This window comes from Mesitornis unicolor, unplaced genomic scaffold (assembly GCF_000695765.1).
Source record: "Mesitornis unicolor isolate BGI_N332 unplaced genomic scaffold, ASM69576v1 scaffold51564, whole genome shotgun sequence".
NCBI lineage: Eukaryota > Metazoa > Chordata > Aves > Mesitornithiformes > Mesitornithidae > Mesitornis > Mesitornis unicolor.
The window spans coordinates 76651-90093 of record NW_010179066.1 but is presented as its reverse complement, the minus strand read 5'-3'; the positions used below and the strand labels follow the sequence as shown (position 1 = coordinate 90093).

Here is a 13443-nt window from a genome sequence, read left to right as displayed (position 1 = left end):
GGGTGGGAGGGGGAGCACCTGGGGCGGCGGCGCGGCCGAGGCGGCGGTCTCTTCCCCCGCAGCGCCCTCTGCTGGCCCCACGCTGGCAGCGGCGAAGGGCCCTCTCGGGCCCGCGCAAAAGCCCTCCTTACTAAACAAAATGGACGTGATCTCCTCTTCTAGGCTCTAGACGAGTTAGAAAAGGGAAAGGAAAGAATTAAACAGTGACGGACGGAGCGACAGCGACCTACAAAGGAAAGGTTTGAAAAGAGACAGGCGACAGAAAAGGATTCGGCTGGGAGATGCTGTAGGAGCACAGGGGGCTTGGGCTCCCTGTAAGGTGAAATGAGGACAAACAGGACAAAACATTGCTGTCACCACAACGCACATCACTCCACCATGCATATCACACGATCACTATTAAAAATATGAACATTTCCATGGATTTCTCACACAGAACAGTTTACTTAGGCAGTAATTCTGTTGTTAGTATTGGGGTTTTTCATTTTTAAAAATCCATTTTTAACACCTTCTAACGGGCTCAGAGCTTCAGAGTAGTCAAATACATTTGCTTTGAACAGTACATACCCACAAAGCTGAAATGAGGCTTTCTTTATAATACATTATAGATATGTTTTTCAAATGCTTAAATAACCTAAGCAAACTTCCTTCTATTAAGGAATCTGTTTTCAAAAAGCATTTCCCATTCTACTGGGAAAACTTGTTTTATGAAAACTTACGTAAAAAGAGGACTCTGCTTTAAAGCATAGATTACATTCATAGTCCAGTCTAGTTTCTGTAGAATCTATAAATCTGTATGGTAAAGCAAATTTTTTAAATTTATGTGGGTACAAGGCACTGAAGACGCTAAAGTTCTTTATTCCAGTTTTCCTTCCATAAGCTCTGGTGTTAACTTAAAAGTACAAACAGAGAAAATAAAAAGCCAGTAAAGTAACAAATACCTAACATGGACATAACACACATTTTGACAACATTCAGTAAGATACATTTCTGCCTTAGAAAATGGTGCTACAGAGAATCAGGGCAGAAGCAGAGGCCAGAAGAAAGCCATGGTGCCATGCAGACAACTGCAGTCTGTGTGTACTCTGCGTGAGCTGAACTGACAGAAGTTACGCCATGCTACTGTGCATATACTACAACACACACATGGCATGCAGAAAAACAGAGAAGGAAAATAAAAAGAACCCCTATATTTTTTTCTCTACAATAAAATTTGAAGTATATTTCAAAGGTGGCTAAGAAAATTTAATGTGAATGAAAGTTACTAGATCTGCTCTCATGCAACATTCAATGTTCATCAGGGCAATGCGTTCCTCACCACCCATCTTCTTGCATTTTACATCTTCAGTTTTGTAGGTCTTCTAATTTATTAAAAGGAAAACCCCAATAGCACAATTTGCTTGATAACATCACCCCTGTTCCCTAGTGAGGCATTTAGTAAAAAATAATTAATGTCTAGATAGGATTGGCACTCTTCATCAAATTACTGTAGTTACAATAATGTATCAGCCTGAGAAGATGTTTAAATTCCTGGCATATTCCTTCTGGTACATAGCCATATACACTAACATGAAATACTGTTTCCAAGCAGCATGGGGGGGTGGGCAATTGATTAGGAAAAAAAAATTCACATATTTATGACATACATATCAATGTGTCAGTTTCTGTTATAATTAAGTCACAGATGCTGTGCATTTGTGGGAGTATGGTGATACAGAAGTATAGTGGCACAAATGAGATGTAACCCAAATAACATTTCTCATACACAGAAAATTACTTATATGCAAGTATTTTCACTGGAGCAAAAGAAGGAAGAAAAGAAAGAATATTAGCAGCATCCCTGCTTTATTCTCATCTATTGTCCCACTGTCCTAAAAGACAGGGAAGAAAACACAGTCCAAGAATAGGACTGAGTAATGTGTTAGTCTACTAATACCAGCAAGTTTATAAACTGGGGGTAACAAAACATTTAAACACAGACTTCCAATCTGGATCCTTCCCATCCATCAACAAATTATTCAGGATGGAAATGCGCTGTTTCCCAAACACTGTATATATATAAGTTACTGAAGTAGGACTGACAGCTTTACATTAACCTACTTTGGTCCCAGTTTCTAGGTGGAGGAAAACAGTCCAAAAGTGATGTAAAAAAACAACATCGCTATTGCTACCCATCATTGCTATCACACTGCGAGTGGTCTTACTGGTTATATAGTGCTTGTCATTGCACAGATGTTAAACAAGCTTATGGGGGACAAAACTTCCCTCCTTTCCTGGATGAAAAGAGAGGTTCAGAAACATGGAGGAACTCAGAACCAGGCTGCCTTTGAAATGAAGTTGCTTCTACAGCATTATTGCTCTGAATAATTATTATAGTGAACATGTAAAATACAAAGTACTTGTGTGAAGTGTAAAATAACTGCAAACAACTATTTCCATCTGGAATAGAAATGTATATTTTGCCGTCATCCTAGTCACATAAAATACAGTAATTTTCTAGTAAAAAAATGCTTCTTTTCAAATAGTAGCCATTCAGAACTTCACAGCTAGCAGAATGTTGCTGGCATTCATATATATGTATGTGTGTATATATATCTCTTAGATTTCAACTGAACCTTCTCCTTTCACTACTGTTTTAAAAATTATCTCCATCAGGGAATAAAAAAGCAAAAGAAAGAAGTGCCCAAGCTAGCCCACAGCAGATACAGCAGAAAGGCAGTAGGTTTCAGGGCAGCCACCTTATCAGTTTCCTCTGGTTTTGCTCCAGCAATCCGTGGCATTGCAGTCCATTGCTTCTCCTTCCCAGGCAGCGTTTGCACTTGGAAAATGTGGTCTCCTCTTTTCTATTTGGTTTTCATTTTACAAAACCAGTGTAAATCAGTAAGCAATGAGACAGACACACACTATACATGAACATAAAACCAAGCCATCTGAAAGTGACAGAACATACTAGATGAGGGGAAAAAATATAGATATAAAAGAACTTGGACGGCCTTCAACTTTAATATAAAGAAGTCAACACAGAAAGTACACAGAACCACGTAATAAAAACTAAGTTACACTTTTATGTAAATGTTGTTTTAACCAAAAAGATACTTAAAACTACTAAATGAACCAATGTGTCATGGACATTTGAAAATTTGACCAATATTTGTACCTATGCATATACCACTACGCATAGAAATATTCAGGTACTACTCAGAAATTTAAGAAATAATTTCTTGGCAGTAACCATAAATTAACAAAATAGTCACTAAAGAAGTGATCCAGTCAGTGACTGTATTATCTGTATGCACATACAGTTCACATTGCGTAAGTACCTCACTGAAATAATGGCCTATTAACAAAAATCGTTTAGCAGCATCAAGCAAGCTTAATTGAAAGTTCACCTCTCTGGGGACTGAAGAGAATCCTTAAGAATTTAATGGGATAGGACAACAATACATTTAGGAGGGAAGGGTAGGAACAACGGTGAAAGAAAAGGATAACAACAGAAGATAAACTGATTACTTTTGAAGACTGATTTGCTTTTCTACTCTATGAAAGAGGCAGCAAACAACTCCTCATAAAACTAAAAGTTTCACAACTGCAAGAGAAATGGATTTGGGTAGTTTTCTTGCCACGAGCATTCAGGATGCTATTTGTAGAAAACAGTTTTCCAAACTGCTGTTTTAAGGTTCAGTCACGAAGGAAGTATAGAGAAAGAGTCGGTTAAATTATTTTATAGACTTTGGAGATTAAGGTGAGTAAATTTTAGCAATTACATAAAAGATGTCCTGATCATGTAAGGTCCTTCTGAAACAGCACACAACTGTGTGCGTTTTGCACAAGCTGCCTGTGAAGGGTTAAAGAGAGGAAAAAGGAGGGAGATGTTCTGGTGTCATTGAAAAGTTATCATCACCAATCTGTGTAAATCAGAGTGAAATTTCAGCTGTCTTTAACATACAGGAAAATACTGCCATTGCCTCATTTTTTTTCCCAGTTATTTTAATTCATTTCTGGTAGAAGAATAAAAATCCACATGTTATTTTAAGTCAGGTCCAATGGTAAGCAGTAAAAAGTTAATGTGTACTTAGTATAAACAAATATTCTATTAGCCAACGAAAGCGTTAATCTAAAAGACAAACTGCATTTACTCTATTATGTACAGGGTTGTAGGAACAAGCGTCTGCAGTGACATACCCCTTGTGTCTGTAGGGACAGAGGTGTGATACGCCGCTTTTCCCACTCGTTTGGGCGTGGTTCAGGTGTGGACTCCATGAAATTGCGCTTGAGCTCACTAATGCTAGCCTGGTGTTTCAGTAAGTCGTCCTGGGTCTTATCCAGGTCCTAGCAACCCGCAACGTAAAACAAAGTAGGACAAAACACGACAACAAAAGCAAACTTAACTGGAAAAAAAAATAAAGAAAAGAAACAAAACCAAGGAAAGTGCATTGTGTCTGAAGAGCTCTTCTGCTCCGGAGTGCCTTAAAATGAAGAAGTTTAAAGCTATAAGGGAACTAATACGTTTTTGGGTTTGTTTTTGTAACTAAGGGCCACTCACACACTGTTTCTGCCATATTTTAAGGCAAATGAAAAAATAATGCTCTGTATGGTTATTTAACAGAGCACTATTTTAATCCAAAATGTGAAACTACTAGCCCTTTGAAACAGTAATTTCCAGTTGTTACTTGCTTTTATTTAACATTTGTAAGCACAGAAGCAAGTGTTTTGGGATACTGCACAACTAATACTACTGAGGGCAGCTGTAAGAAAGAACAGTAACCCAAGAGGCCGTACAAAAATGCACCCTTCTTGATACTAAAGTCTCCATGAAAAATACTTACTTCTGCAAAGACAATACTACAGGACCAAATACGCAAGCAACGAAACCTGCTTATCTTCAGAGGGACTACTCAGTGTGCCTGTCAGGCAGGTATCAACTTAGTGGAAGAGTCAGATTTAAAGACTTCAGGCCTGATATCTGCCAACTGCACATTTAAGAAGCTGACAGCAGACACAGCACTCAAGCAGGACAGTTTTTGTGTACATCAATACCAGAGATGTTCTCCCTAAATTGCACCTACATAGGCAAGTGCCAAAGGGAACACCACAGCATGAATATCAAATTAAATTTTATGATGGCCCATGGAGGCTAAGCTGCAGCACCTTAAATCAAATAACCACATGAAGACCAAGAAGCTCTTCCCTTCTGGCAGCTCAGGGAGTTTGGATTATCACAGGACCAATGCTTCATTTTTAATGGAGGACTAACAAACGACACACTAAACACATCCCCCTGAAGTATGCATTTTCTGAAGGCAGTAAAACCCTATGTCAAAGGCATTCCATTGCACAACTGAAGCTCGCAGCAGTTGTGTCATCATTTTAAAACCTGTCTTGGCTCGACACAAGGCACATTTCTTGGACTGGATCAAAGCATAGTTATGCAAGGCACACTTTCAGTGCTTTAGTAAGTTATATACAAGCAGAGTTTCAATAGTGATCAAAAGCTGCAAAAAGCCAAAAAATGTATTAGTCAGGTTACTGCGATCCATACATCTTCTTACTGAACAAAACCAATGACTTTTTAAAAGACAGTTTTTGTGACAAAGGGAATTATTTATAGCCCCATCTGGAAGAATAAAATTAAAGACACCAGTAGGATTTTGTAAAATTTCTTTAGTTACTAGTTTATGTTATTAACCACAAGTTAAATGACACTGATCATAACTACAGATAGTCTTTGATAAAATAATCCAGATTAACAGACTATATGGAAATTCTTATAATAAAAATCTCTACTCTTCAGTGACAAAGCACTATACATTAATACACTGTTCAAAGCTCTTTGTTGTTGCTCATCATCAATGAAAACCAACCTTTAGGAAGCAAGACTTCCATTTGAAAAGTGAAAAAATACGGCAAAGATTTCAGAAGCATATCTAAATATCTCCTTTAAAAATCTCATTCTCACATACATTTTTCAGAGCTCCTAAAATCAAAAAGCATCAGAAGCAAAATTAGTTTTTCATTAATTCTATCACTGCTTGTGCTTTACCAACTCCATTTATTCAGATAAGGTATTCGATAAACGTTGATTAAACTGGTGAAAGCTGGAAACCTTGCTCAACAGAAGATACATACATTGAAGAGCAATGTATAAAAATCCCATTTAGGATTATGAACTGGACCCATATGCTTGCTTTATCTAAATAGGGCTATTATTCCCAGTTGCCAACTTGAAAACATCTAGCAAAAATACACAAAACTAATGTTCAACAGACAAGTTGAGGAGTTTTTTATTTGGATTTTTTTGTAGTTTTGGGGGCTTGTGGTTTTTTTTTTATTTTATTTCATTTTGTTTTGTTTTTTAAAATTTAAACTTAAACTCAGAAACTAGAATTATAACATGCAACATTTCCAAGCTGCTTTCCCCCATGCACTTCATGCACTGTGTCTGTAACAGCCTGCAAGTGACCTCCCATCCCATGCAGCCTGGCAGCCCGTGAGAAGGGAAAGTGTTTCTTATATTATATACAAACCTCCAACATTAAATTGCTATGTCTGACATAAATATTTTCCCCGTCTACTCTCAAGGAATTGCTCTGTGAAATTAAGCCACACACACACACAAAAAAAATAAATCAAAATGAACATAAAATGTACCACCAAGTAAATTAAAAGACACCTAGAAACAGACAGTTAAATAAAGGAACTAAAATGGTAAGGCACTATTCAAATTAAATCCAGAGAAAATCTAGGGTGCTAACATGGCAGGCAGCTACAGCCAGATTTAATTGTAAAAAACCAACCATGCACCTTCTGCTGTGCCTCCTCCTCTTCAGATTCCACCTATGTGAGCACGTGGGAAATTATCAAGAAAAGGAACTGTTAACATATGCTTACAGAATAATAGAGGCTTCATCTCTTTGTAAATGCTGCAAAGCGTGCTATATTTACAGACCTTTACTGTTTCCGCCCCAGATGTTGTTGAAATTAAGCGACTTTGGTCTTCCTTCACCTACATTGTCGTAGAATGGCTGAAGTAATATTGGGCATAAGTGGCATGAAAAATGGAAGTTTCACACTATGTCCCTTTCTTCCTTTACTTTTCAGTATTTTCCCAGATGGAAATTTAATGAGTAAAGAAAAAAATAATGATATGCATAATTACTATGGTAAGCGCCTTAAACTCTGCAACAAGGTGATAGCAAAATGGAATCTAATGCATGAGTTTCTGCTGGTAAGAGAGTCTAGGATTCAAGCCAAACACCTAAATACTGTATTCACAAACAGTCTTAATTATTTTGAGAATGCTGCTGTCTTGGGATGAGTTATTTGTACCCCATCCCCCCATTTAGGTGAGTATAGCCTTCCTCAAACTGCAATGCACTCACTCTGTGGGAAATGACAGCTAATCTTCATGGTACCTACGAGTATTGTGAATGCCTGAAGGAACATAAGTCTTTAAAACCAAACCACTCCCCAGTCTTTCCACAGATACAAATATCAACTGCTAATCTTAGGAAAAGATGTGTTTAGAAGTCAGCACTGTGCAAGTACATAAATTTGAAGAGGGGTTTACTTATTGCACAGACTGTTGCATTGTGGACACTGTGAGAACACACATATAATGTGGTACATACCACATTCTTATTCATTTCTCACTTCTCTGGGGTTCTGTTTTCTGCAACTTTATGTTAAAAATGATGGATTGAATTAGGTTACAGAAATACTGAGAAAGTCTTTGAAGTCATGCTTTAAGCTTAGATCAGTGTTTTTAATGACATCATGTCGTATTTAGCATGTTTTTAATATGTAAATGGTATTGATTTAATCAGTTTAACAAACTGTTCAATGTAACATTGAACAGGCCCTCTCCCTTTTAGATTCTGTAATATTTGGTTTCCTGTTTCATTTGAAGGTCAGCACAAGCCACCTTTTTCTAGTACCATTGCTGTAACATGCACAGCAGACGTAAGGAAAGGAGGCATTTTGTCAACCACTCCAGATGATCAGAGCAGTGTCTTAGTGTGACTGAGGCTTCTGTACAGCAATTTTAACTGCTTATTTCAAAGGATGTTCAGACTCCAGTGATTAAAGTGTGACACAACCTGCAATCTCAGCTAGTGAACAAAAATCGGTCTCCACCTTAACTGCTGCTAGAGATTGATGAAAGCACTTAAAAACAAACAAAAAAAGCGCCTTGGACAGACTCAACTTTGCACACACCCTTGTAGAGCAGAAACAGCTGAAATCTGGAATAACAAAGGAACTGATTTTAAAGCATTCACAATTTTCTGAATTTGTTTTTTTAGGAGTTTTGCTTTCCAGATCTAAACACAACTTTGGAGACGTGCATTCCCGTCAACACATGCAGGAAACATGCATTTAACACAAACTAATAGTGCAAGGAGCACAACTTGAAAATAGTATAAAGTAGTAATATATCTATTAGTACACAGCACTTTCAGATATATGTGCTTATAAACATTTTGAACTACAAAGCAACTCTACTTGCAGCTCAGTATCTGTGGATACTAATGAAGTTATGCATGCTGTAGGAACTCAGGCAGAAAATCCACCAGCTATCTATTAACTAAAAATCCCTCAATAGCAATTTTTCACAAATGATAAAAAGTTAGAAAGATACAGATATACACGTGTGTGTGTGTGTGTGTGTGTATACAGGCATGTATATCATTATACTAGGAAGTGTGCAAAACTGAGCAAGACTCTGGGAGAACTAGCATAAAAGCTATATGCAAGTATCAACACTTAAGCAACAAAATTACACACCTCCTCTTCCTCTGCTTTGTCATTCAGGTCATTGTCATTAGAGGCACTAAAGGAAGTCGCTTTAGGCTCCAGGTAGCAGAGAGACAGAGCAAGAGGAAGGGAAAATGTGAGTGAAAAAGGAATAGACTGGAAAGCAGACAGAAGCAGCATGAAGATAAGGAGAAAAGAGGGGATGAAGGAAGGAGAGGTGATAGGAAGATAGTGCTGAAGGCCAGATGGGAGAAAAGAGATGCAAACATCAGGAAGGCTGGGAAAAGTAATATAACCATCCTCATCAAGCAGCGAATGGAAACTAAAAGAAAAGCATCTGATAATGCTGAATGAGACACACAGCTCCGTGCTTTTGTAGTCATCGGTATGGATTTTTCCCTCTGCAGCAGGGCAGCCTCGACTAGCTAGGGGTTTCATGGATTCAAAGATATTATTTGGTGAAGCTATTTTGTTTTTACTATGATCTGGTGTTTCTTTCATGGAATTGCACTCTGAGATGTCTGAAATGGTAAGGAGGGGCTCCCCAAAAGGATCTTCCTCTGAAATATCTGAAAGCGTGTCCATCTCAGGGACGGGTGACAGATCTGTGAAATGGGATGATGTGGAATGGATGGGTAGTGATGACGGGTGTACGTGAGTGAGCTGAAGAAAAAAATTCTGTGCACAGTGGAAAATGAAAGCACAACGAAATGCAAGTTTGAAGGCACAAGAAGAGGAGGAAAAAAGAGAAATTATTAGTTAGTGAAAATTTTTACTTAGAAGCAGGGGTATCTCTACTAATGCAACAGCAATGCCAAATAAAAATAGAAAGCCTCTTGTGTTTCACAAGCAGCCAATTTGTTTACTTCTGTGGAGTATGAAACAGAACCCATTACGCATGTTGCGTTCTCAGGCTGTAAAGAATTGTGCCCTTCTGAACTCTAACAGTCACTTACAACAGATGGGAGCGGACAGACATTCAGAGCTTCAGCAGAAAGGTCAGGGGACAGTACAGTGCACGAAAGACAAGCTGGCACTTTGATTCCTGGCTTTATAACCATTTCCTCTAAGACTTAAAGAGAGCCAGAAAGGAAAAGAAGTATCTGCGCTAGGGGGAAGAAAAAAGCTGTTCACAGAATTGGCATGTGTAATAAAACCTTACTGAACAGCTTCCTGGAACAACTTCCCAGAACACTGTGGTTTGGTTTTTTTTTCTGGTTAAATTGAGAGATACTGTCACTTTGAAAACAAGGGTGTATCACCATTTTACCAAGCCCAAAGTCAAAACATGGGAATTTATTTTACCATTTTTCTCCCATAAAGAAACTGTGTGTGCCTTTTTCCTAGGCTAATTCAAAATTATTCCAACTTGCCAGCAAACAAACAAAAAAATTGCAACTGTTGGTATTTGTTTTTTTCCTACACTTGAATGCAGTGAGAACATATGAACCACACAGAGAAACTCAGCAGTCCCTCTAGGAGTCAAATGGGTGCAGTTAATGCGCAAAAATGTTTGAAAACAAAGTTACTCTTTAAATATGAAAGAGGGGTCTGCAGAATTGCCAGAAAAAGAAATTATTTCCAAGGGAGAAGAGCAGCAGATTTCAGCTTGGAAGGAAATTTTTACATCAAATCATACACGATCTAAATTTAATTTTTTGACCTATTTCCCTAGTAGCTCAAACAAAGAAGACAAGTAAACGGTTGCAACAGGAACATACCAAAGTAGTCCACCTTTCACACAAATCTATGTCTGAGTCAACATACAAGGTTTTAAAGGATGAAATAATTCTGCAATAGCTACTAAAACCATACTATTACCTATCATAATTAGACACACATATACATACATATGTCATAACATACACAACTTCGTGGAATGTTATTACTGTATACTTTTTTAAAGTCTAGCAAACCAAGAAAATGAATAAAACGTTATTTACCCTTTGAAACATTTTTTTAAGAACTCATGCAAGCTTACTGGGAATTCAAATTAAATTTATAGCAATAAGAGAAACTCTAGATCAGTGTCATTCAGAAGTTTGTATTCTCTTTTGCTCACATATACTTACATTAGGTTAAGCCTACAGAAAACCCTTGATAATTTTCCTTTAATATTTTAATATAGCGTTCTGTATGATGCTCAGAAGTAAGAGGCACTAAATAACCACAAATAGACACGTACTACATGAACAAATAATTTTGGAGTGAAAGTCAGCCATACCTTTCCATCCTGAGGCAATTCTAATTGAGGAGTTTTGACTGGGCTTCCATCTTCTTCTCTGCCACCTTCTTTTAACTTGGCCTGACCAGCAGCTTCAATGTCAATGGTTTTATCTCCAGCAGCAAAGTCTCTTAGCAGACTTTGGTCTGAGATACCCATGGGAGCTATTAAAGAATAAAATAATTTTTGTTAATTGGAACATTTTGGTTTTAAGGCTTCTTAACAAGACTATTTTATGGTGACATCAGCAATGAGGAATACAGGGTAGTTACTGAGTGATATAATATTTTCAGGCTTCTTGGCTTTGCTTCTCATTGCACTGCTACGATCAGCAATGTACCCTTTTCATATAATATGCACTTACTATGCAAGGGAAAAAAAACCTCACAATACCAGGTAGGTCTTTAATTATCAAGTTCCTGATCAGTCTTGCAAGGCGAATTGAAGGTACTGTGCTTCTGACTATGTAAATCACCATAACAAAAGAGAAATAGGCAACAGTGTTTGGTGGAAATTCACTATTTTAAGAGGACTGTTTTAATGCAATATAGAAATAGATATGCATATAACTGTCACAATATTTTTCTCCTGAAACCTTAGCAAAATAGCTGCTGCGGAAATAACATCTCAGTGAAAGCAAGACTTTTCCTCCCTATATGTTTGCAAACAATGGAAGGGGGAAATACTGCATATATATACATGAAAATAGTCAAAGCACAAGAAAGTGAAAGGCCTTAAAGTAGTTTTTTTTCCTCTTATTTGATTTAGCATAATAGGATTAATGAGCAGGGTGGACCTTTTTTTTTTTCCCAAATGAGGATGACTGGCTCAGTCAAAATAGTAGTAATGAAACACAGGCAAATTCATTAAGTTAAGCAGCTTTAATAAATCCAACTTTGATATAAATTTAATTCATTTAGCAATCTTCTGTAATACCTCCATATGCCTTGATTTTACAAAGTCAAAGTACAGAAAGTTGAGAGGAAGATGCAAATACCTTTGAGGGATATCCTTTTTTGAAACGAGTCTCAGCTCAACATCAGAGACTCCCTTAAGCTGCTGAGAAGCCAAGGCCAGCTAATAGCAAATGTGGGATTTGGGGTGTTTGGCTTTCAGGGCATCTTTAAGTAGTAAGTTCTGGAACTTAAGCTTCCGATCCCTTCTTGGGGGGCAAATAGAGCATTTCTTGGGTATAAGTCCCGCAAGTTCCACAAGTAACTTCTGACAAATCAAAGGATAAATTAGGCTGGAAGGAACATCTGGAGGTCAACGAGTCCAACTCCCTGCTCAGAGCAGGTCCAATTAGACCAGGCTGCTCACAGACTTGTCCAGTTGAGTTTTGAGCATATCCAAGGTCTTCTCTAAAATACTCCTGTGAGCAGCTGTAGACAGCAATATGTCACTACAGCCTTCTCTTCTCAAAGGTGAACAATCACACTTCCCTCAGCCTTTCCTCATATGTTATATGCCCCAGTCCTCTGACTAGCTTGGTGGCTCTTACTGGGCTCATTGCAATATGTCAATGCCCATCTTATACTGGGGGAGCCCAAAGATAGACATGGTACTCTAGATATGGTCTTGACAGTACTGAATAGAGAGAAGTAATAATTTCTTCTAATGTGCCAGCTATACTCTTGCTAATACAGCCCAGATAGAGCTGGTCGCTTTTGCTGTAAGGGCACACAGTTGACTCATGTTCAACTTGTCCAGCAGAAGTCCCCAGATTCTCTTCTGCAGAGCTGCTTTCAGTGCAGTCACTCCCCTTCTAGCATCTACGGGTGTATGGTGTTACTCCAACTTGGGTGCAGGACTTTGCATGTATTTGTGTTGAATTTCATAAAGTTCCTTTCAGCCCAGCATGCTGTGGTCCCTCTAGCAAGGGCTAGGTGGGAGGTGGAGCAAGAGTAACCCTTACAAGGATGAGTATGCAACTCTAGATATCTGGGAGGAACAGTGGTACTGGACATGCTGTTCACAAAGAAGAGGCAAAGTGCAAGCCCACCCTCTACAGAATTTCTCCTTTCAAGTGTACACTCACAGTACGAGCCTACATCTGGACTATGACCTGAAGAAAGAACAATATTTGAGTCTGACTTTGAATCAACACAATTTAAAACTATTACAGCCTGCAGACAGTAACACCAGCAAGCTGCCTTTAATGCTGCCAGGAACAGCTGGTTTCATTTGAGATGAAGCCAAATATGATTAAGGGGGGAAATTACAACCAAGGGCAATGTTTCATCATGGTCAAAATTTTGACTGTGATGGTTCTGCAAGAGTGAAAGTTTGGACCTGAACACACATGCATACACATCTGTATTCTGCAGATGATGCACAAAGGATCCCAGAAAGGCTTGCTGATACAATCTTCAATAATTAGGAAGAATTCAAATTGTTTCAAACCAAAACAAGTACAGGAACTAAACCAGACTCAGATTGTAACACCGATGTGGTAACAAGTCTTTTGG

General features: G+C 38.2%; 1 protein-coding gene across 1 annotated transcript in view; it reads right to left on the bottom strand.

The window, feature by feature from the left end:
- Nucleotides 1-18: 18 nt before the first annotated feature.
- The window catches only part of EPB41L2 (erythrocyte membrane protein band 4.1-like 2), a gene marked incomplete at its 3' end in the record, with an annotated part of 48170 nt that continues 34745 nt past the window's right edge, over nt 19-13443 (bottom strand). Inside the window, exons 11-15 of the mRNA XM_010182637.1 lie at nt 10976-11139; nt 6525-6587; nt 4183-4329; nt 2739-2843; nt 19-165 (exon numbers count right to left, since the gene is read on the bottom strand). Of these exons, the coding sequence (XP_010180939.1) occupies nt 19-165; nt 2739-2843; nt 4183-4329; nt 6525-6587; nt 10976-11139 (626 nt within the window). The remainder of the gene's footprint in view (nt 166-2738; nt 2844-4182; nt 4330-6524; nt 6588-10975; nt 11140-13443) is intronic.